At 37.8% G+C, this 25,625-nt stretch overlaps 1 protein-coding gene across 33 annotated transcripts in view; it reads right to left on the minus strand.

Moving 5' to 3' along the window:
- The window catches only part of BNC2 (basonuclin 2), a 428,074-nt gene that overhangs the window by 267,798 nt on the left and 134,651 nt on the right, over nt 1-25,625 (minus strand). For 21 of the 33 annotated variants that reach the window (XM_047699784.1, XM_047699778.1, XM_047699777.1 and 18 more), the window contains one exon: nt 25,457-25,625. This exon is cut by the window's right edge and continues 32 nt beyond it. The exons of 9 other annotated variants lie outside the window; for them this stretch is intronic. In XM_047699784.1, the coding sequence (XP_047555740.1) occupies nt 25,457-25,625 (169 nt within the window). Of the gene's footprint in view, nt 1-2,737; nt 3,100-25,456 lie in introns of those variants that run through there. 3 more of the 33 variants (XM_047699795.1, XM_047699789.1, XM_047699786.1) reach the window with 3 other exon arrangements.

Here is a 25,625-nt window from a genome sequence, read left to right on the forward strand (position 1 = left end):
GATACCCATGTATGTAGCTTGCTACTATTCTATTTAATTCCGAGAGGTGTAAACACAACTGGCTTTCCTGTGATCTTAATTCCATGAATATAAGGGAATACTCAAAAAGCCAGGAATAGGGGCGCCTGGGTGGCTCAGTGGGTTAAGCCGCTGCCTTTGGCTCAGGTCATGATCTCAGGGTCCTGGGATCGAGTCCCACATCGGGCTCTCTGCTCAGCAAGAAGCCTGCTTCCCTCTCTCTCTCTCTCTAAGAAAAAAAAAAAAAAAAAAAAAAAGCCAGGAATACAGGCTGGGGTCTTACCTTGAAGTTATCAAACTTCAAGTTCTACTACCAAATGCTAAGGATAATGAGTATAATAAGGCAGGAAGCTTCCACTCAGGCACATGATCAGAACTGATGATACAAAGTATACAGAACTCAGGAGAATTTGCCAGCTTTGCCTCCAGTCTACAGTTAGCCGTAACTGATATCACAGAAATAACAGCAACGGTCTGACGTCGATGAAGGCCAACCTGGTGAGAATTGTGGCGAAAATGCAAGACTAATGGATGACACAAGAGTATTCTCAACCAAAAAAAAAAAAATTAAAAAAAGGAAAGAAAGAAGGAAAAAAGAAAAACTGTCTGCCAATGCCTCATCTCTCCATTCCTTTAAACAAAGAAATTAAAACATTTTATTTAAATTTACCTCATTGTTCCCCAAAATTCACACCTCCCAGGGGAAGCTGAAAGGGGTCTACAGTTCACTCAATACCTACTTGGTACCAAAACTTCACATGTGTTCTCATTTCATCTTCCTGACAGAGTCTCAAGCTAACTTCAAGCCATTTTGGAATTGAAGAAAATAAAGGCTAGAGTTAAAGTGGCTTATCCAAGGTCCCAAGACTAATAAATTGCAATATCTGAATCTGAACTCAGGTCCCATCTTTTAATCTCCCCGCTCTCCACCCCCCGCCCCCGGCCCCGGCGAGTTCTACAATACCAAACACTAACATTGGGTCCAATGGAAACAGAAAAATGCTGAGACAACAAATATTGTTATTAACAAAATTTGATTCTTAGGGGGAAAAAAAAATCCTAAACCAACTTTAATTTTTTTATTAGGGAGACATAATATTGTACTAAATCTACTCTTTCCCCCTTGGATTATGAGGGAAAATTTTAATCAAATTGGATAAGTTTCAAAAAACCACAACATCCTTTTTATAATCAAAAACTGCTCTCATGATCGGGATAACAACTGTATTTTTAGATACTCTAAGTGTACCTGACAAATTTTTTCTTTCTCAGTTTGGCACTGTTAAGGAGTTTTTGTACTATTTAAGATAAAGAATTAATTTCGAAACTGGCTATAAGGGGGCAAAAATTCTAGCACAAAGTAAGTTTAATAGTCTTCTGAACACTGTACTTTAGAATCTGGAACTAAAAACAAAAATCACAAGAAAACTCCCAATATCACTTTACTAAATCCAGCAAAGTAAAAAAATAATAATATTTCTTCTTAATGCAAGTATTTTTTAGGACATAAGGTAAAATACCTAATCAATTATGTAAACTTTTAAGTGCCCCATCCATACAAATCATGACTTTTGCTATAGAGTTGACTGCTTGTGGGTTAAGACCTCCTATGAACAACGTGAATGAATCTGTTTATAAAGAACAACCCATTATACAGATAGCACTAATCTGATTAAACACAGGAAGTCTATCTTGACAAAATCATCACTTTACAGAAATAATATAAACCATGTACTCCAAACACATAGATCCACCCATAGTTTACTCTGCATACTATATTCTTAGATTAAATTTCTATTATATAACAATTTAAAAAATTAACTTACCAAGAGAAAACCACCTTAGTTTAACAACTCTACAAGTTTTTTTTTTTTTCAGTTACCTATTTGGCAGTTATCAAAGTGTATGTGCACATACACAGAAACACACAACTCCATATATGTATATATACGCATTATTAAGGAGGAGAAAATGATACATCACAAGCCATGGAAACAGAGTAAGTATTAAGGTTCGAAAGTGGAAAGAAACAGAAAGGCAATTCAAAATTAAGATTCAAACTACTGTGGTATCTTTACTTAGGTAAGCCCAAGAAAATCCGTATTTCTCCTACTCATTGGGAAAAAATCGGGCACATGAATATTTTATGAAGTCACAATGCAAAATCAGAAGGCTGTTCCACACACGCGTGCTTTAATCTGTTATAAATTAACTGGAGTCCGATAAATCATGAAGCAATCCTGAGTGTTATATGTAACACGCACAATTACAACTGAAGTCAAATCATACACACCCTCAGCTAACTGTAAGCCTAAAACCACTGGAACAGCGAATGAGAAAGCTGGAGTTTCCCCTGGAGAGGGACTGGGATGGGAGCAAATCTACAAAATGGATATATCTGAATCAACTGCAAAACCCGAAAATGTCCTAAAACCCTGAAGATGTTCACGCCCTGATTTTAAATCACACTGGAAACCTCTGGCTGCAATTGAATTAGAATGGTTCAGTGTACCCCTTCTAAACGCCAAAGGGGAAAAAAAACAAGCACCATACTTAAGTTTGTTTTGTTTTAAACTAGACCTTCTGCATTCCAAAACTGTATCCCTCTGACTGATATAAACCGTTATTACAGAGAAATGGTTAATAAAAAAAATTTTTTAAAGGAAACCAAACCATCCAGTGAAAGGAATGAGGGAGTAGTAATGGTAACATACAGTACCATGAGCTGCAGTGGCCTCCCAGTCAGTGGTGCAAGGTTAACAGATCACTCTTGGCCTTCAGGCAGACAGCAAAACACAGCCTTGGTGGGGTGGATAGGAGGGAGAGTGGTGGGGGCAGGGACCAAGGCCGGGGGAGGGGGCTCTCACTCGTATAGTTTACACAAGAAGTCAGCTCAGCTCCTTTCAGACGCATTCTTCCTCTCTATCTCCCAACCTCTTTGCGTGTGTCTTGTCGTATTTTCTTCAGCTGTTAATTGTCCAGACGGCAAGACTTTAAACAGCCACAGTTTAGGAAAAAGCAAAACCCCTCTAAGTGACCATCACAGCAAATCAGCTTCACGCTGGTGGGTAAAATTTTCCAAGGGAAGTGTTCTTCTGATAGTTCCTGAGTCTCTAAGTCACCCCCCCACCCCCACACGCCGCCACACACACTCCCCTAGAGGGCTAAAGGCACTGTGGCAATAAAACATTCATGCGACTTGGAATTTTAACACAATGCCATTTCCCTAGTTTAACCTGAAAGGAATGCACTAGTCACAACAGACTACATCATCCTGCCATTAAACCCTGCCAAGGAACCGCTTTTTTGGCCGTGCCGGGCCAGCTTTGACGGGAAAGGAGTACACAGACCCACACACTGAGCACAGAGGGGCCACCTCTGCTTCCTCAGCTTAGGCCAGCAACACCCTGCTCTTGAACATGACCCTTGACCCTTCGCATTGTGACCGGCTTGTGATGCATGTGTCACTCTGGAACTTATGCAGAGCCACCACTGACTGCGCAGGCCATTTGCTGCTCCTTCTCCACAGGACTTGGGAGGATGCCAAAAGTTCTTATTATTACTGCTACCACTGAAACTCTTAGGTTTAAGTGTGGGGATGCTTTCTCCCTGTGTCCCAGAGTGGTCTGCTTTTCTCTTTCCTTTGGTCAGGACTTTTTAAAAAACAAACTTTGCATTTGCATTCATAATTAGGTTATGATTACCGACAAAATGGTTTGCTTTGGGGACTACTTATCAAAGCTGCCAGGTCTTTCGCATTTAAGTGACATTTAATTTAGATTTACAAAATACAAAAACAGAAATAATTCTGATTTCTCCTGAGAATCTTAGAGAAAAACTCAAAGGTGTTAAATTCTAAAAACATCTTAACCATTTGATGGGGCTAAGGTACTATCACAAAACAAATAACAAATTAGATTTTAAAAACCCCTAGATTTATAGATTTATTGGTTTATTACTTGTGCAGAGATTTCTGCCTTCCAGGGAACATAACTGACAGACCAAGAAGCAAAGAAAAATGTATGTACCACAAATGAAAAATTTAAATCACATTAAAAGTTTAAAAATGGGGGCGCCTGGGTGGCTCAGTGGGTTAAGCCTCTGCCTTCAGCTCAGGTCTTGATCAGAGGGTCCTGGGATGGAGCCCCCTCATGGGGCTCTCTGCATAGCAGGGAGGCTGCCTCCCCCTCTCTCTCTTCTGGCCTCTCTGCCTACTTGTGATCTCTCTCTCTGTCAAATAAATAAATAAAATCTTTTTTTTTTTTTAAGTTTAAAAATGTTTTAATTAATTTCTAACTCTGCTGTGAAGCCAATTTGGTCCTTTATAACCAATCACATCACAACAGTATTTTTATTTTAGAAATTGCCAGATACCATAATCTTGCCCCCCACAATCCCTTTTTCCTTCATCCTCAACTTCTCTTCCACTACCTAAAGTACCTTCCAGATTTTTTTTTTTACTTTTGTGATTATTCATTTTTCCCTTTTTTTGATCATTAACTATTTTTACATGGGGTACTTTCAACACTGCCCTATTATTTTGTCTTTATTACTCTTTTCTGCTGTAGCCACAAGTAGGTCTGAAAAGCAGCAAGTCTCTCCTTCTTGCCCTTGACCCTGAACTACAGCCAGGTGAGCAGTGAATTATCCCTATAAAAGGCAAAAGGTGCTCTGGCTTTAATCTCCTAGAGGCCATGTGCCCTTCTCAGTAGCAAATGAAGAACATCTTACTTCATCTAAGAGAACACTCTAAAATACAAAATGATGATCTCTAAGCAAGTTAACATGCACATACAAAATAAAACCAAACTGTCTTCTTTAGCGTCATTTTTGTCTCCTTAGTAGTTGGAATTAGTCTTAAGCCCTAGTTAAAAGATTTATTTCTTTTTCTTTCCTTTAAACAGACATTATCACTCCTTGAAAAGTCATTCTAATCCCTTCCCTTAGCCAAGCCATGCTAATTCTAGATAGGAGGACAGCAATTAAATTTTAAAAAGGGGGGGAGGGGCGCCTGGGTGGCTCAGTGGATTAAGCCACTGCCTTCAGCTCAGGTTATGATCTCAGGGTCCTAGGATGGAGCCCCACGTCGGGCTCTCTGCTCTGCGGGGAGCCTGCTTCCTCCTCTCTCTCTGCCTGCCTCTCGCCAACTTGTGATCTCTGTCTGTCAAATAAATAAATAAAATAAATCTTTTTTAAAAAGGGGGAGGGATTGTGTTTGACTTGGGGGACAGAGGGTAGGAGATCAACCCAACAAAGAAGCAAAGATTATGAGAACCTTTGCTAAATATTTCCATTTCAAAATGTAAATGCTGAAATCAAACTCATTTTAATTATATTAAAACACAGCAATAAAGACAATTTTTTCAAGTTATCTGACTTATCAATGTATATTCAAATTCTAAATTATGATGTTTTATTGGGAAACCCAGTAAAATTGAGGACAGCACCAAGTCAAGACATGAGATTAAAATTACAAAAGATAATTTCTATCTAAATCCAGACAGATACTTCTTTTTTTGCTTCTATCAAATTAATCGAGAGTGATCCCAAAGTATCTAGGATGAAGATCCAGAGAAAGAAAAGAGTGAAGATCTGTGAACATAGAAGAGGAATGTTAAATCCTCTCAATTGTGATGAATTTCCTCTGAAGACTTCTGGAATTTTGAGATACATCATTCAAAAAAGCGATAATCCATCTTATTCTATTTCTCAACAAATTGTCAACCAATTTTATAATGTATTCACTGCTATGATACAGTGATGAATCACAATGAGGAAACCATAGCATAGTACAAATACCACCATGAAAAATATTTTATATGAAACTATATCAACAATATAGAACTTGCTAGAAAAGAAACTCATATCAGTAAGTTCACTGAAATGCAAGAAGTTGCAGAAATCCAAGTTTTACAGAAACAGTAACTTATTTTGGCAGGCGTGTTTGAGATGATCAAATCTGTGATAACCATTTTCCCCTAATCAAAAAAAAAAAAAAAAAAAGGCCTTAACTCTGTGAAATGGCATTTAGAAATACAAGTTTAAAAGTTTTGTAAGCTACCTTTTAATTTCTAGAAAGCAAAACAGGTGAGATTTTTCTCACTGACTTCTATTACAAGGAGCATGAGCACACATACATTAACTCATTCTTCTCAACTTGGAGCCAAGGATTGGCTGAATCAACCACCCCTACCCCACACTCAGGCAGTTAACAGACGCCAACCCTGAGTTAAGGCAAACCTCAGAGGCAAAGGGATGAAAAAGAAAAGATGTGTGGATTGAGGAGAGAAGGAAGAAAAAGGAGATGGTGTGGGATGAAAGCAGATAGAAAAGCAACAAGCAAAAAGGAGGTTGAGAGAGAAAGAGTGTAGGAATGAGCTGGGAGCAGTGACTTGGAAAGAAGCAGGGAACAGGAGAGAAAAGAAGAGGGAGCCTGAAGGAAGAAAGGGGATGGCTGGGGGAGAGCAGCAGAATAGGAGCCCCACAACAGCACAGTGGATCTAGCAGCTGGCCTGAGATGCTAATTCAGCGCTTTAACAAATCAATGCCACTTGAAAAGTACAATGCGAGCCCTCACTGGGTAGATGTCAGGGGACTGAGAAAATGCATTCTCAAGTATTTCACATTAAGAGGGAATAATGTGTTAATTTATAACTCTTCACCCTATACACTTGGATTATCTATCTGTGTCAGCGATTTGACTTCTTAAATTTATCAAAAACGCACGCAAAGGGAGGCAGCTTCAGCTTCACCACTGGGAAAAGGAGGTTTAGGGAAAGCCTGTCCTGGGTAGTACTGCCCTTCTTTTCACTTTCCTATCTGGGCTGAAGTACTGTGGGGGGAGGGGGGCGCTGGGGAGCATCTGAAAGAGAGATCAAGGGAGGAGGAGAACTCCTGGTTCAGTTACTAACGCAATGCCTCCCCCCCCCCCCAACAAAAAGGCTTTCTTGGCCTGTGGTTGATTGCATTAGGTACCATCCGTCAAAAGTGACACAGAAGAGAAGGAATAACTTGAATCAGCAACCCGAGCTGCCATCATCAGAATTTACTTTACGGAAACTTACTTAAGTCTCTCAGCACACCCAGCGGAAGAGAAGCTGCTGACAATTGGATTGTAATTAAAGAGTACTCTCACCATGCCACCAGAGTTCCATACACAGAGCTTATCAAAATAGGAAGGGAAGGGAGGGCTAAGCTTATTCTATTTGGTTAGCTTTGTGACAGGGAGGGGAGATGTTAACTGATAGTACATCCTACCCTAATGTTCCTTCCTTAAGAAAAATCTGATTTTTTAAAACAACAAATTCTTAGAATTGTTGCCTAATTGTTCCTTAATGTAAATTTAGCTCACTCTTAATATAATGATACCATCATTAGAGTGTTTCTGACCTGAGGGAGGGAAAAAGATTCTGTTGATATTTTTGTTGCCAAAATTAAAGCATTACCAGACTTAAGTTTTTAAGGTGCAAGGTCTGTCAACACACAAAAGCAAGTGTCTTGAAAGTGGGGGAATAAACAGAAGAGAGTAAGTTTCAAGAAAGTGTTTTAGTTACAATCACTTCTTCAAAGATAGGAAGGGGGAAAGTGGGTCTACATAGGAAGAACACAAATGACTGGACTGTAACTGTTCTGAGTTTCACGTTAAGACTGTTCAAACTATAAAAAGCTGTCTTTTAAACTGTTGGGTATTTTTATTTGCAACTTGTACAACTGCAACAGAAACAGACATTCTCCTTTTGGAGACATTCATATGTAAATAAATGCTGATGAATGGAAATGAGATGCTATACATGATGGGCAACGTTCAACATTTTGTTTAAAAAAAGGCGAAGTTACCTCACTCACTGAAGCTTGAATCTCTTCCCTCCTACAACTGGGCACAAAAGGAAATGAAAGACAATGATGGACCTTCTACCAGTTTCTATTGGCTAAACATCACGAACAGAGATACTTATGACAGAAAACAAACATTCTTTCAATCTTATGTTCAGCATCTTTTCTATGGCATAGCATTACACAGTCATTTTTTTAAATGCATACTTGATTAGAAACTGAAATTGTAAAAATAACCAGAATTTTCACAGCTGCACTAAGCCAACAAGTTAAAATGTCCAAAATAGTATCATTATTTAATGAGTGTTTTATTTCTTTCAGAGGAGATAATTAATAAGGAATTTCCTAGGTCAAGACCGTAGAATACACTACTGGCCCTCTTCATAAAATCTTAGGAGACGGAATATATATCCTAGGTGGTATCTTTTCAATGGGAAAGAATCACACTGTATGCATTTCAAGGGCCTCTATGCCCTGAGAGTAGGATTTGTCCTATCCCTGGTTTTTGCATGAATTTACCATTGCTGTCTGTCCCATCCAAGCTATCCCTGAGTAAACTATCCATTCTTAATCATTATTGGTACCATTAATCCCGGTCTCCCCTTTCCCCTCCCCCACCTCACTCACCTAAGGGGTTAAAAGACTTCAGTACATTTGTGACTTGTCAGTGACATATAATACCCGGGTCCTTCATGCAATCAACTTTTACTTGACATGTATTTGCTCATCACAGGACCCGCATTACTACTGGGAAAATGAAGAAAAACCTAAATTAACACTTGACATTCAATATGGTCAAGTCCTTAATTGGCTGGGCTTCCTGAGAAAGCAATTTTCTATTCCCCAAACTGTTCGCGTGTCATGTGTGGAGTGCAGCTCTTGGCCATCACTGCTGTCCCTCGCTCCCTCTAATGAGAGCAGATGAATTAGTGCTACGTGACACGATTTGAACAGGGCTTCCTTCTCTTCCCCTCCCCCCAATCTTTCTCCTACACCAGTGACAGCTGTGTGGCAAGGGAAAGAAAGAAAGAAATCCAAGAGCAAAGAATCCTGTAAAGGATGATCATTTTTTTAAATGAACCTTAAATGTCTTGTTGAAACTCCAGAACAACAGGGTCATTTAATTGTAGAGGTGGGGAAGGGGGCTATTACTAAGATCAGGGGAATTATCTGGCTATGGTTGATTTGGGTTGTATTAACTTCCAGCATGTTTCTTCCATTGCTGGCTAGTTGCAGTATTAGATTGCACTGACCTAATTAAAGTGGAATTTACATCCACTTAAAGTTTTTTAAAGGTCTGGAGAATGGGTCAACTAGGGAAAAAAAAAGCATGAAATGATTATTATTCTAAGATAAACATACCTCTAAAAGAAAAGTCCTTTCAACAAATGTTTTAAGTCATAAAGAACCTACAACACAACTGTCACCATATTTTGTTTTCAAATACTGTGCAGCGTCTGAGCTTAATGCCAACCATCCTATTTTAAATCATTTAGTTACCTTTGAGTGTTGAATTACTGCAACAAAATTAATTGAACACTGATTTCATTCTATTATTTTGGAGAGAGAGAGGGAATATATTCTGCTTTAAATGTGCTCATCAAGCTCAGTAAGAAACAACTGAATGAAAGCATGAAAGGCAAGGCTGAACAGAATCTGTTCTATTCAAAGATACTAAAAGGTAAATTTAGGGGATTTCTCTGAGTCTTCACTTACTCATTTGAAACCAAAGAGGAAGTAATTCTAAATGCCTCAATTGCTCAGCCAATCCGATTAGGACCAAACAGAACCTGGGAAGGGATGAGTGGCAAAGTGAGGAAGTAGTTAGTCCAAAGTGCAGGTCTCAGTGAAGAGAATTAGTGAAGTCTCTAGCACCTTAGCATCTTGAATCTTTACACATTTTTATTTAAATGAGACATAAAGCAAAGATGCTACCTGTGTACTAGACATTATTGCAAAATGGCACCGGTGTCACAAAAAATCAATATAAGCATGCCAAATACAAACTACTTCAAGAGTAGTTCCCCCTGCCTCAAACAACTAGCTTGATCATTTTTTAATCATTCCTCTATCATTCTGGATATAATATTTAAGTAAATTGTGAGGTAAATTTGCATACATAAAAATACAGGAAAACCCACTTTTGCACTATATTTAAAGTAATTTCCACATTTTATTTATTTATTTATGGAAAACAACATGAAAGGAAATGAAACTTTACATTTTTCTTAAAATCAATTCATAACGTGATTTTAAGTACTGACCTACCAACAGAAGACTAACATAAGGAAGCTTTTGGGGATAGCTTGGACTTTCAGATTTGCTGGAAAATTATTCACTTCAAGCAATAAGAAAACTCTAAAAAATGAGTGTAATTTAGAAGTATTTTCATGGAAGTAAAACATACAACATGTACACACTCTGCGTGTTGTCCATCCTGTGGCCAAAGCACTGGTATTTTGAGTATTGTTAAGATCCCTTTTGAAAACACACTGAGACAGCTTGTGAATGGGCATTCCATCAGGTGTTTAAATGAAATAAATAGATAATTTGGTATTCTGGAAAAGTAGCTCAATCTAATACATCCAGTTAACTGCCAGAGTAGCATTATCATCACTGAGCAACAAAGGGCAGTGTATTCTGGCAACAGCGTTAGGGTGACCTTTGCAATGCTGACTAGTCCGTCAAGTTCTATCTCTGAGATGCAAGGTATAGACAGGAATGGTTTATTAACTGAGTTAGGAACCAAAGACCAGGAGCCTCCAAAAGGGTAGGCATTTCACATTCAGGAAATGGGGAGTTCCTTTCTCTAAGAAGAGAAGCAGTGTACCCTGAGGATCAGGCTGAACAGCTCCAAACTCTTTCCCGGAGCATTAGCCTTCCATGTTATAAAAAACTATTAGGAAAAAACACCAGCATCATTTTCCTCCTCAGGTACATTTTTAAACATTGCAATGAAAATCTAACTGTGAATTGGTAAAATGGGATCAATGACAAACTCATGAAATAAAGCTGAAAAAGAATGTTGACATCATCGCAGAGCTTTAAACAAAGTGTTATGAGTCCTGCTTTATTCGGGATAGTTTCCAACCACTGCTACTGGGATGGATCGGCAGAATTCAAGAGGACAGCAACAGTAGGTCAGAAAAATGACTCTGTACTGAACTGAGAAATTTCTTCAAGGATCACCTGTAGAAAATCAGCCTTTTTGATTCAAGAAAGGTACTTTTTGATTTAAGAAAGTTAACTGTGACTATGGCAAAGTGACATGCTTAAACTTGATATTCTCTTAGGGATGAGCAGGCTTTGAAGCTCATAATAAACTTGAAATGGTTCTGTGGAATGTTAAGGCTTAATGTCGATGGTTGATGCCACTGTCATGCCTACACAAAATTATGTCAACCTGGAAATAACTGAATTAACAGCTTCAGGGTATTTAGAATGGAAGGCTTGGTTGCCCCTCCCCCCCACTTTTTTTAAGAATTTGACTTTGAACCACAAAAAGAAGCTGCATTAAGTTTCCAACTTGTTTAGCACAGCTTAAATTAAAATACATATTTCAGTTTGTAAAGGCATAATGTTTGCCACCCACTTAGTTCATGTTACCTTCACATTATACCGTTCTCACAAAGTATAAACACAGCAGAGAGAGAAATGATTGCTTTAAAATAGACCTGTATATGGAACAATAAAACTATCCAATATAAAGCACAAATGTTATTTTATAAAAATTAATAGCATCTAAAGGAGTATATTCTTCTTTTATTCTTCACCACCCTCTTCACTTCAGTGCTCCTCTCCCCTTGCATTAATGATATTTTTATCTAATTCCCAGTTGAAAGGTTTGTGAAAGTGGTAGGTCACAGCTGTGTTGACGGTGAACTTGAACATGGCATACCAACGTCATTCCCACACACTTACAGATGCTTCGTAACAAGCTGCACCAGTCACTTGATTTGAAATACCTGACTTATTATAAAACAAACTGTTAATCTCTGGTCTTTTCTCCAGCTCAGCTCTTCTCCACAGTTTGGGAAGCAAACCAGCAGCTTATTATGTTTATACCAGGAATGACTCCCTTCTGATTGGCGTTCTGATACTGTCCGGTGATGCTGCTCAACAAGGCCCTAGACAGAACCTAGGCACACCTAGGCCTCACTGGCAGATCATTTTAACAAGATGTTCTTGTTTCCTGTTCCCACGAAAATCAATAACAGAATGACCTTCAATTTGAATTTCAAACCAATTAATTATCTGTTCTCTTGAAAATGTGGATATCTGATTTGCCTAGAGAATTTCAATTATGAACAGATTATATCTTTTAAAGAACCCCTTCAAAAAATTTAAATAGACACTGAAAACTTCATCTTATACAACATAAATGATGTTTTCTTGAAGCTTGTGTAAAATATTGGCCTTGCCTGAATTAGGATGGGGAAGTTTTCCCCTTGTGGTCCATCTCCTCCTCATGACATCATAATCAATTGCCTGGTAAATTATAGCAATCCCACAAAGATTCAGGGCCAAGAATCATTGCTTAAAGGTGAGATGAAAAGCTTTTTATAGTGGAATTCAGCTTTTCATCTACATCAATGACTGACACAAATCACGGGATTCTTTTCAGAGTTTAGAAATCTCCCTTTCTTTCTCTTTAATTCTAAAATTCTTACTTTTCCTACCTTTATTAAAATACTTTGGCCATTTTTTTTGTTCTGGTCCCACATTTTTCTTTATATGTGGGTCATAAGGAGAAAAGCTATACATCAAAGCTATCAGCACCAGAAACATATTTACCAAACCCTTTTTTCAATTGTGAAAAAAAAAATGAAGAATTTGGTTCATCCCAGCGGGGAATTCCCAAGATGAATGATCACATGCAATGAAACTATTATCTTCATCCATTAAAATATTATCTAAAACAGAGGTTTCTATCTGGCAGCCAGTAGGCTGAATATAGCCTGCAGATGAGTTTTGTTTGGACCACACACTTTAAAAAATATTTGAAAAGATTGCCAAGATTTAAAAATCAGGAGATTTCACATGAAAAAAATCTTGATTTCTGGCTTCTCATTAAGAAAATAGGAGGAAGAGGATCAGGAGGAGGAGGAAGAGGGGGAGGTAGAGGAGGAGGAGACCTCCCAATTTCCTATCTGGTAACAACTGGCTTGAGCTGAAGAACCTACTGATCTACCACAGGCCCCACAAGACTCACTCCACCTGTTTAATTGACCTTACCTCCACATGCCCTTTTAGGTAACTCTTGCTCTTTAAAATGTTACACTACTCCAAAGACAGTTTGTAGAGTTTGTGGAAAAAAAAGAGAAAGGTATCTAGGAATAGATTTGAAAATACTTATTTCACGGGCTTAATGTAAGACAATGGGTAGAATTTCATAACACAGTTGTTCAACAAAAGATAAATGCAAAGCAAAGCGAAGTCATTTTCATAATTAAAATACTTTGAAAAGCAAATCCAAAACATTTACACTGGTTTTCAATCAACCACATTCTTCTCTGAAGCCCAGAAAAGATGTTCATGTCAAACTATTGCCCAGATCTACATACCCATTTTGTTCCTTCACGTGTTAATACTTCTGCACATCCTTTAAGTGAAAACTGACCCTAATATGAAAATGGAATATATCTTCAAGGTAAATTTTCTAAAAAGTCAACATGGAGGATACATGAATATTAGAGCAAATACTCATCTTTACTGGCTCCACATATATGCTACAATATGACATTAACATATTTAAACTAAACACACATTATTGCAGGTTCATGACCTCCAAAGTCATGGCATATTTCTTTAGAAATGATTATTACCTAAAAGCAGATGTTTATGACAAAGTCACCATGCATTCCTATTTGCTCTTTTTCTTAACTAAAATGAAGTACAAAGAGAAAAATCTTTTATACTTCGCAATTTCCAATTAATCACAGCAACACAGTATTTCTATCTATTAGTGGACTTTACAAATCAGGAGCACCCTATTTTAGCAGGGGAAAGAAAAGTACCTTTTCACTTTAACTATACTAACAGGCTATCTCTGATGTACTGGACAGTACAGATATGTACTAAATAGGCTATGAACAGTCATAATACAACTTCATAAAAAGAGCCAAATTTATATGAACTTCAGTGCAGTGTTTTGAAATTATATTTCCTCATTGGCCCACTTTTTTTTTTTCCCTTTCTTTCTTTTTTTTTTTTTAATTTATTTGAGAGAGAGAGAGAGAGAGCAAGAGAGAGAAGACAGGCAAGGGGAGTGGGAATGGGAGAAGCAGATTTCCCACAGAGCAGGGAGCCTGATGCAGGGCTCGATCCTAGAACCCTGGGATCATAACTGGAGCCAAAGGCAGACACCTAATGACTGACCACCCAGGTCCCCCCCCCCACACTTTCTTGAAAGATTATTTTTAAGTTAGGTGTTTACTTCCTAAGAGAGGAGCGTTCTTCTTCCATTTTCATCTTTAAAAAGTATAACCCTTGAATACATGCTAAATATACATCACAATCGGACTTTAATCCCCAAATTCTCTTGATTCTGAAAAATTGAACAACTTTAAGCAAGCAGTTCACAAAATCATAATGATCACACTATATTCCTTAACTCCCAGTTGAAATAGGAAAACGGAAAATACCGTACATATGAGTTCCATAAATATAGTGTTAGGCCTGATATCTGAACAACAATATGAGAATTCCTTTTGGGAAGCATTTTTCCTTAATATCCATTATGCTTGAAATTTTAGCAATTAGAAGCAGACACCTGGAACTCAATTATTAATATACTGCTCCCCACCCTTTTTACACTTCTTTTGAAACCATCTCTTAAGGTACTTCTTAAAGAGATGATCCTATGGGACAGCACAAATATTCACATTTTTTTTTTTTTTGAAACATCTTGGTATACTCTAACCCTAAACTATTCTCTTTGTTAAACATATTAGCTTTAGGAAAAAAAAATTAAAACCTCTCAATCGTAAAATGACAAAAAACAGGAGTGCCTCCCTGGCTCAGTCGGTAGAGCATACAACTCTTGATCTCAGGATCATGAGTTCAAGTCCCACTGTGGGCATGGAGAATACCCAGGAAAATACTAAAATCTAAAACAAAATAAAAAGATGGCAAAAAACTAAAACAAGAATACTAGGTAAAGTATAATTCATTACATTCATATTGACTGGTCAGCTATAACATTTTTGAAAGGGAATTTTATGAAAAAACACAGTTAGTTCCCACCCATGATGAAGAAAGCTTTAAACTGGTCTCAAGGCAGCTGTAAATACATAAGGCAGTTCTAAAAGACTCCTGATTTTGTTACTTTGTTTGCACTTCATCGTTTTAATATGAAAAATAAAGTATGAGATAATGAGTGTTTAATATTATTTAACCCGTGTTCTATGGAGATTAAGGCACTGTGCTCACTTAACTCATTCCTTCTTTCTATAAAAGAAATCTCAAAATAAGCTGACGTTGAGGTTCATGTCAGCATTCTGCATTTGTTTAGAAAAAAAAAAAAGACCAAAAGTACAGGAATACTGGCATCTAAAAGAACAGGGTTATTAGAACACTCAGAAGGCAGGTTTGACTAGTTGGTTTACTGAGAAATTATTAAAAATAACTGTTTGCACAAGTTAAAATAATCAACTTCTCACTTTTACCAGAAGGGTGTTTTTAATATAATGAATATCTAAGCTTCTCTGACCATGAGAAAACCTGGAATATATTATACACGCATGAATGTGGCCCAGGATGCAGGATATGAGATGTGCTTGCTATCAACAGATTAACACTTCATTTTCATTACTCTCATCTCACCACAGGCTGTGAACACTCTCTTTTTCTTATTTGAACAACAATGGTGCATGAAAAACCAAGCTGACAGGCAGGCGGGGTTCATTAAATGCGTAAGGCCTTTATTCCCATAACGTGTCTCACCTGTATGAAGCCAGGGTTCGGGCTTCCAGGCTGGCTACTGAAACAAGCTCTCCCAGATGTTGACTTCCAACTCTACCCTCTCCCACTTAATTTATGATAAATGTCAAAAATAAAGGAAAAATGGAAAAATTCTTTCCCACAAGGAGCTCTATTTAGTAGATAACAGAATTGGTAACATATTTTAAGGTTTATTCAGTTCCATGATCACTTTCCTCAGTTGCTCAAGGAACAAAACAACAACAATAATAACAAAAAAGTGGCATGGAAGGGAAATGATGAGACATTTGAAGTTTGAGTCAAAGACTCTTATCTTGGTATATCCATCCCAGCTTAGTTTTAGCTTCTGTGAAGAGAACTATAGTTCGTCACTGATTGAAAATGTCAGTTCACAAAGTAAGAATCCAATCAAGCTACTTCCAAATGAATGACACTGAGCTTCACCAGAAAGCTAAGCTCAAGGAACAGAAAAGCTACAAAGTGTAAGGAATCATTATAATGAGCTTCCTAAAATGGGAGATTTCTTATAAGAGGGAGCCACCTACACACTCACTGCATTTGAGGCAACCATTAACAAATTCTCAACAGACCTAGAAATAAATCACCAAATTCCCACAACCAACCAATGGACAGGTGTACACTTTCTGCATGTCTATATACCCCATATAAATACACGGCTATGCTACAATATGAATTTTTAATATGTTCCATAGCAACACAGTAAGTCTTTCCACAAAGTCTAGAGAAGGCCTTGATTTTGGTTCTTTCTGGTACTCTAATTTTATACCTAAAAAAAGAAAGAATAAAAGAAAAGCAATATTAGATAAAGCAGCAGATAACTTAGCTGCCTTGAGTTAGGTTTTGACATGAGGTCCAACAAAGAGAATGTTTGCAGGCATTCTCACTCAAGGGACACTTTCATGAATATGCTCAGTGTATAATTTTTCTCCCATATCTCACAAGTATCCTCCCAGTCATGTCCACTGCCCTCTAGCACTGGTGGAGGGCACAGCAGTGGGTAGCTTTCTTTAACCTATGCCTGATGAGGTGCCCCAAATAGCCATCCTAATGATTTAAGTCAATGAAATCCTTCTTGCTTAAATTTTAAAAGAGGAAAAACCAAACATTATTAAAAGACTGCTAAAAAAAAAAAAAAAAAAGACTGCTAAGAGAGGTTCCCATTTTAATATTGGTTTTGTTATTATGTTAAGTCACCTGAAAGTGATTATGTTTGGTGTGTAAAATATTCATTATCCTAAAATTTTCTTTTCAAACCTCCCAGTTCAGGCTCCCTGATCATCAAATATGGGTCCTGAAGAACTGTCTAGAGAAAAAACATCCACTTAAAAACACCTTAATAAAGCTGAAAAATTCGTGACAGTCACACAAAAGTACAGCAGGTATAATACTGGAAGCTGTGTCTTTCCCATATATTCTATAGATGGGAATATATTCTATATTTTATTAAATACAATTTTATATTCTATAATTTATTAAAAAACAAAACAGTAGTGAATCCTCCTCACTTGTTATGTATACTGCATGATTTTAATTTCAATTTCATAATGTCAACCATTAACATTAGTCCTGCCATCATCTTAATCCCTTTTTTAAATGTTTCAGTTAACTCTTACTAACTGCAGTTTGTCTCAAAGAGTCACACCTTCCACCTACTGAAGGAAAACTTTACATGTCTTCCTCCTCCTAAGGAAATCCTCTCTTGTACAGATACAAGTCTAATTGTACAAAATGATAAATTCAAGAATAACTTTAAAAAAAAAAGAAGAACAGAAAAGCAAAATCTCTTTTCAGTGAAGTAGTTTCTTACACAGGCAAATCAAATTGAGCTGCCTTTCAACACCTCTGAACAATAAGCCTGGGCCCCTGGTTACACGTTTTTATCATGCCCTTACTTACAGAACCCTTACAAAGCAAAACTCGGGACAGTCTTCCTGTCAGCACTCACACGGCTGAGGACCAGATCGGAGGGTGGCACCTCTTCTCCCTACCTCTGCCAGAATGATGTATTGGCAAAAAAGTCATATTCAGTTACTGTTCCATTTCAGGTGCATGTCAATTCTTTATATTAGGGTAAAAAGAGCCAGTGAAAGTAAGGAGAAATTCATAAAAAGGGAGATGAGGTGAAAGGAGAATAAACTGAGAAAGAAATTAGGTCTATGGGAAACAGAAATAGGAAAAAAGAACAGACTAACCATGTATTTAGGTCATGAAGTAAATTGCGGCCAACCAAATAGAAATGAGACTTAAATCAACCCTTCCCCTTCAACAACACACAAACCCTAAAGACAGTAGCAAAACAACACTGCAGTCCAAAAATACTGAGTAAATAAGATGTCAGATAGGCTAAAGAGAATAACTTCCAACTGTTCAAGATTATTTTCATTTTCTTAACAGGGAAAAATGAAAAACTGATGGGCTTAATTAAAGAAAAACAAAAGGATATTATTTCTCTGTTAAAGGATCAATTCTTTTTTTTTAATTGGAATGATGATTAATAAGCTGAGAATCTGATTCCTAAGCTAGCCAGTTTGAGTAATACATTGTTGTTCCACAAGCATTTCCATTAAGGAAGACTCTTGTGATGAAGAAATGATCACTTGGTCTCTTCTCATCTCTGACTCTGTGGCATGAAACGCTACACGGAGTGTTTGAACAGAATGACACCGCACCCGTCCTCATCCAAATGAACTCCAGGCATAAAATAAATTTTTCACCTTAGGTTTGGAATGTGTACCATGAAAGTTGCTGGGCTTCCTACAGAGAATGCAGAAATTGAAAAAGAATCAACACTTATATTTTTTCCTATTTTCTAAACTTTCTTTTAAACCCAGGGAGAGAGAAAGCAGTATAGGTCCTGCTCAGTGAGATATAGTTTGATGGGTGTCACAGTTGCAGGCAACATTTTCTGGGATGTCATCTACATATTAAAACTTTCTTAGAGCTTGAGTTGCTCAGAATGTTTTTTCCAACTTATTCTTCTTGCCTGTTTATTAGTTTACCTTGTAAGAAAAAGTCCCCTCTTCCACACGGTGTTTTGCTTGTATGTCCAGATATGAAGGCTGTTATTCCTGAATTATGCCTCTTTTCCTTTATTTCTCGAAAGCTTAAAAATAGATGTCAAAGTTCCTTGAAAGGGTCTTTGACTCGCTTCCTCCCCCCTTTCCCCCATCCTTCAGTAGATGAAGATCACCAAGCAAAATGTGGAAGCCAGCTGCTTTTTGGGGACATAAAAATGGCATCAGCTTTGGCAGACAGAGGTGAGATCAATCATCTCCTACAATCCCCAAACAATCTTCTGACCAAGGCCTAGAGAAGGGTGGTTATGTAGCAGCAAAAACATACTATGAAAAGTACAGAGAGGTACAAGAGGATTTTCACGTGGTAAAGAACTCATTCTATGCATATTAACAAACCAGGCTCCAGATCTCATGTGAAAGAAAGTCTTGGAACCATGTTCTGTGAACAATAACAAGCAGGGAGTCCCAGACAAAAATTTCTCACTGAAAAAGTCAGCCCACGATTCATTCTGTTCTCCCTGCTACCACAAAGTTCCCTGACAATATTCTGTGGACAAAAAGGAGTTAATTCTTAGATGGATTAAAACACTAGGACTCAAATTATGGACACGAGCTAAAGGAAATCCTAGTTTCTTCTTGAATTCCTTTTGATATATCTATTCTAAAAAAAGAGGCCAAGTTGAGAAAATACCTCTTCGGCTTTACAGTCATTAGCTATTCATGTTTATAAGGAAAATCCTCTCAAAACCTTTGCAGATGGACATGGGTGGATGCCCACTGTAACTTTCTTTAAGTACGCGTAATGCACATAAGGTGGGAAGGGAGAAGCACTAGAATTTTTGTTTTTCATGGAAGGGGATGACGCCAGCTTCCTATCTGTAACGGTCTGTTCCTTTGGAATCAGCTCCCTGTGTCACAACGACCTGGCAGACTTGAATGCTTTCACTATCACTGGAGTCCTTGCAATCCTGCTTTGGCTGTGACCCATTCACTTTTGCCCCAACTTCTCAGAGATGCCTTACTCAGCATCTAATTAGTTAGGGAGGATTTGCCGCGGCTCTTAACCCTGACACAGGAGTGGGAGGATGTGCTGCTGGGGTAGCCCAAATCTGTGCTGTCACTACATTAATCAGATTTCCATAAAGCCATGCATGAATAATTGGATTTATCACTGAACGTTAAGATATAGTCATAAATATAATTATAAAAAATACCTACAATTATAGATAAGGTATCTGCACCTTTAGGGATTTATTTTTCAACTGTGGTTACTTGACTCACCTTAGCACCAGACTTTGACAATTACTCACAGAGGACCAGTTTGCAGCTGACAGAAATAAGAGAAAAACAATTTCAAAACGATCACCTACTATGTTCAAATTCACTTAGTGCATTGTGTCGAAAATAAACTTGAAATCTGTGTACAGGTTTTTAACATATACCATATACACATCTGAGAAAATGTTTGTGCATGCTTCCCTCGCATTAATATGTACATAAATGCCATGTACAGGACCTCACTATTGTCCCACTGCATTACAAATCAGACAGTACCTGTTAAGTGAAGCCTGTATGCTAACCACAGACTTACAAAGTACATGCCAACACACAAGCACCTGTCTCTACTACAATCTGTATTTTAACAATTACCCAAATATTCCTATTTTAGTGCTGCACCATCACAATGGATGTTAAGAATTACATCTGGATATATATCTATAGTTAAACTTCAAAATAAAACATATTATCATTCAAATTAGAGAAGGGAACTTAAATTGGAGGTAGCAGCCTAGTAATTCAACAGGCTGAAATTACATGCTTCCTAATATAAATATTTTCACATTAAGACCATAAGTTTGGTCAATTTAAGACATGATTACCAAAACACACCAACTGTAAGAAGGGGAGTAAAAAGGGAGGGAAAAATGCAGAAACCTAGGGATGGATGATGCCTGGCAATGATAGTCATTTTCAAAGACCATTAACTATCAACTGCTTTACTCAGGGCTCTGATTAAATAAGAATATACATCCCATGTTAAAAGGGATGTCTACATGAGTGGGATAGAGTTTAGAATAAAAATGTACAAACAATAAAGAAGAATCAAACCACAATATACAATTAGGCATCTGACTTAAAAGAAAAACTGTATGTGCCTTTTAAACTTTAGTGAATAAACATTATTTGGGGGGGAGGTAGGAAATCAGACAAAACCACCATTTCTACTTTAAAATATAGATTCCACAAACTGAAACTGTGTTTGCCTATATGAATAGAAAGAACTAAAAGAGTACTGGGAGAAAAATTCATATCAAACATGCTTTTAAATGGATTCCAGCAATGTTATTATATATTTCTTACAATATATTTTATTTATCATTTCTCTGAAATGTGCTAGATTTTATATTAGAAAGAAAGTTTGCTTTACTCTGTCATATCTCTGGTGAGCAGACGCTCTAGTATTAATGTAAATCGTTGATTTAATTTTTAGCTTTCTTGGTTTGCCCCTCACCTACCTAAGAAATGATTTCTCTGGTGATAACTAACACATCATGCTAATGAGAGAATCTAATGCACAATAGAAAAATGTCACTACTAATAATATTTGCATGAAGTTAAATAAAGCAACTGTAAGAGAATGTCAGACAGTTGTTCTTTAATAAGACACAGTTTCACAATGAAATTATGTTGTTAATTTTGTTACATCATTGGGTGAATCCTAAATTACTACATAATGATGCACAGAGTCATTTATAATTCTTACTTAGTATTTCACTTGTGTCTGAAAAGAGACCTTATTAAGTGATCTACATTTTATTTGAAATAGGTTAAATATACCTCACCAATAATAAAAGGTAAATGTCTCTAATAATGTGTAAAACATGGGCTGAAGCCATTTCCCTGTTACGGTTTCATGTGTGAAAAGATTTCAAAATATATAAGACTATTGCATCCCTTGAAGTAGCTACAAAGAATTTTATTTAAGATTCTCTCAAATGCACAAAATATTTACAAAAATAGAAAAATCACCTTTTAAAACCTGATTAAGAAAAAAGAAAAAAAAGCTTCCCAAAGCAGGCCTTATTTTCTGCTTTTAACAATGCTTAATGAGGTTAAAATGGGCAAAATAATGTTCTAGACTCTAGGAGATTAACACAGAAGATGAGCAAAGGGTTTCTGGTCATTCTCGACCTGTCACTGATCAAAGTAACTCAAAAAAGAACTTCCTTTACAGAAGTCAAGAGTCATGCCCCTTAAGGTTATCAAATATTTGTCTGATGAAAAAAAACTACCCTTTTTGAAAAATCTTACTTAAACATGGGAAAGTTGTAGAAAGGCAGGAAAATGTAGTAAAATTATCATATCTTGAATGTAAGGGATACATACTTAATTCTAACAAATCTAAATTGGCTTCAGTTTGTGATGTCTTTTTGTTAGTGTTAGACAGACTGACAGACTTACATATATATAAGCAGATCCACTTTGCTCATACAAAAGACAAAGAGTTTTATATCCCTACTGCTTAATTTACCTGTAGAAGACACAAATCTAGATTATTAAATTTCAGTATTCATGAGATATTTCTACAAGTTTTGCTGTACTTAAATAATACTGGTGGTTAATTCCCTGTAACTCAGTTTGAAACCTGCTAGTCAGTCTTTTCTAATATTTAAAGAAATGATCTGGTAAAACTTAAGAGTGTTTATATTATTATAGAAAACTTTGAAATAAGAAAATAGATCCAATCAATTCTATTCATTTCAAGTGTTAAATCAATTTTTTCTTAGAAATTAAAATTATCATAACAGAAAAACCTCTTCATACAGAATTATGCATATCTGATTAAACTGGACAAACTTTTACCTATAGTAAAACAAAAGCTGGCTTCAATGTGTATATTGAAACTAGTATTCCTTGAAACTGTTGGCTTCAAGAAAATCATTTCAAGAAAAGTGTGTTTCCTGAGTGCACAAGCACACACACACACACACACACACACACACACACGCCCTGAATCAACATTGCTGATGAACTATAGGTAAAGAAAATAAACATATTTTAATAACGTGTACAGCACATATATTTTTAGATTTACACAGTCTGAATTTAAGTTTACATAATATTTATACAAACTAAAATATCATCCTGAAGAAGAAAAAAAAATACACTCATACACTCCTTACATGTTTTCCAAAAATGCACAGGAGGTAAACATTTAGTAACCACGACAGAAAAAAAGGGGGGAGGGGAGGGACTAACTCCATTAAAACCAAAAACTAAAAAATACATATATACAATTAAATTACAACACGTTTTAAAATTGTGATTTTCTCGATTTTACTACTCTGTTTAGTAACTGGCATAATACTACGTAGTTTTATATAGCATCCGTTATGCATAATTACCTCCTTGTATATCTACTCTTTTCATATAGTCGACTGATTCTAAGACACATGCATGCACACAGGTAGAGACAAAATAGATCTTTATATATCCACGAAGTCAAACAACTGGATCAAAGATATCATATTAGCTTAGTTGTACGAGTTTTTCTGAGTGACTTCAAATTATTTTCCTAATTCTGATCAATCATTTATATCATTTACTTTTATTTGTTTTTTAGCTAAAATGTTTTCCATGACTTAAAGTCTCCTTAGATTCAAATCTACTTGGAAATGGGCTAGTGCCAAAGAAGCAATCTAACACCATCTATGTGGTTCAATAGCCATTTATCAATTGATCATTATCTCTATCTGGTTTTATTAACTCTTTTCTAGCTAGAGGGAGACCTAAAGCAATCTTCCCTTCACATACACACATACACACACACACACACCTGACCTTCCCTAACTCAAGGAAAACCCTAAACGTGACTTCCAATTTTTAAAGTTGCTTGGCCCTACAGTGAGTGAAAACACACTCTGTGTTACAAGCACGGAGAGAGAGCCACCCAGGCAGGGATGTGCCTCAGAAACACACCTCTCAAATTGGAACTCTACAGTGACAAGGAGTATCTCTGGGAGGGAATGAACTTTTTAACTTGCAAGAATGGGAAATAGCTCATAAAGAGTTGCTTATTGGGTTTATGTTGATTGCATTTAAATCCCAGCTTACTGTATCAGCAGTAATCAGGGTCCCTCTACAGGATATGTCAAAATACACCTTATTCAAATGCATTTATCCTATCTAGAACGGCGTGATAAAACTGTTCGCTAGCTAAATGCTACAAAACCCTGGCTCTGTGCACCGGCTTCTGCAGACGTACCTCTAAACTTCTGGTAGTTTACAGACTACCAAATCGTTTTCTTCCTTTCATTACCAATACTTTAAAAAATCTAATTAACTCAATGAAGTATTTAATGCTCATGAACTCTTACAAGCAAAACAGGTTTTAGAAAAAGAAGGCAATTGCAATATTTTTTTCAATGAGTGGAACAGCACCAATTTCTTAACAACTACCATCCACTTAAAATCCAACTGTATTTGCCAGTAATACTTTCGTGCTGTGTGGATGATACTATCACGCTAACTCTTGCTTTGTGTGGGTTTGGTGTAGGCTTTTGAACAGCAAGACGTGTCTAGGAGGGAGGCACCAGGGAACTTCCCTCCCTCGCTTGAGCACAGTCCAAGATGAAAGTTTCTGGGTTGTTTCCCTTCGCTTCCTCTCACCCTCGCTCCCCCTCGGAGCCGCAGAGCCAGCAATTGTGCAAGAGGAGCCCGGCGTGCAGGGCGCGTATCACCAAGCGCGTGGTACGAGCCGCCGGCTCCCGTGATTAATTATCAGTTGCTGCCGGCCTCGCACTAACACGTCGGCTCTCCCGGCAGAGCCAGCACACCCAGCCGCCCGCAGCGCGGCCCGGACGGAGCAGCGGCTTTGGGGAGGACGCCGCGGCTGCGCCCGAGTGTGAGTGCGCTGGCCAGCGGGCGAGCAGGCGGGCGGGCCGGCGAATGTGCGGGAGCCCAGGCGGCGCCGGCGAGGAGCGCAGGGGCGAGCGCGGAGGTGGGTGGGCGGCCGGGCGGGCAGGCAGCCGCGCCCGGTGCCGAGGAGCTGGGACCCGCCAGCACGGCCCGCCACGCACGCCGCCGCCGCAACCCTGGGCGCTGGCAGCGATTCCTGCACGGCCTCCTCTCCGCAGGTAGGAGTCGAGCTGCTTCCAGCCCCGTGGAGTCGGCGGGGCTGTGCAGAGGGGCCCCTACGTTTTATGGCTGCTAGGTTGGAGAACCTACTCTGCGATAGCAGACACTTCCACGAAGTGATCAGCACAGACAGAACGATACATTTTTTTGGACGGTGGCTTTTGTTTTCCTTTTTAATTTTAAACAGAAAACCAAGAAATAAAGTCCTCCCCTGACCCAGGCTATCCTGTGAAACTTTGCAACGAATGCCTTTGCTTTCTTTTACTTCAGTATCCTTTCCCCTTTTTCTTTTAAGGAGCCCTCAGGGAAACCATGAAGTAAGTAACCCTGCACATTCCAACACCACAGTTAGGACAAAACAGAGCCTAAGTATGAAGTGACCAAATTTTTTAAAATGTTAGAAAGAAAAATAACAGAAACAGAAGTCTATATAACAATTCAAGTTTTCTTTAAAAAGAAAAAAAAAGGAAAGAAAGAAAGAAACTTACCTGTTGGGACATTCTGAATAAGAGGTTAGTATCAGCGTTTTGCCATGTCCCCATGAACCCTGGTTCAGCTGTAGTCGTTCTGGTTCCGAACTGCATGGAGTTGTCAGTACAGGAGTCTCTTAAAGTCAAGTCTCTTGCCCTCTTTGGCTCTCTGTCTCTCTGTGTCTCT

The sequence above is a fragment of the Lutra lutra genome, chromosome 13, assembly GCF_902655055.1.
Source record: "Lutra lutra chromosome 13, mLutLut1.2, whole genome shotgun sequence".
Classification (NCBI taxonomy): domain Eukaryota; kingdom Metazoa; phylum Chordata; class Mammalia; order Carnivora; family Mustelidae; genus Lutra; species Lutra lutra.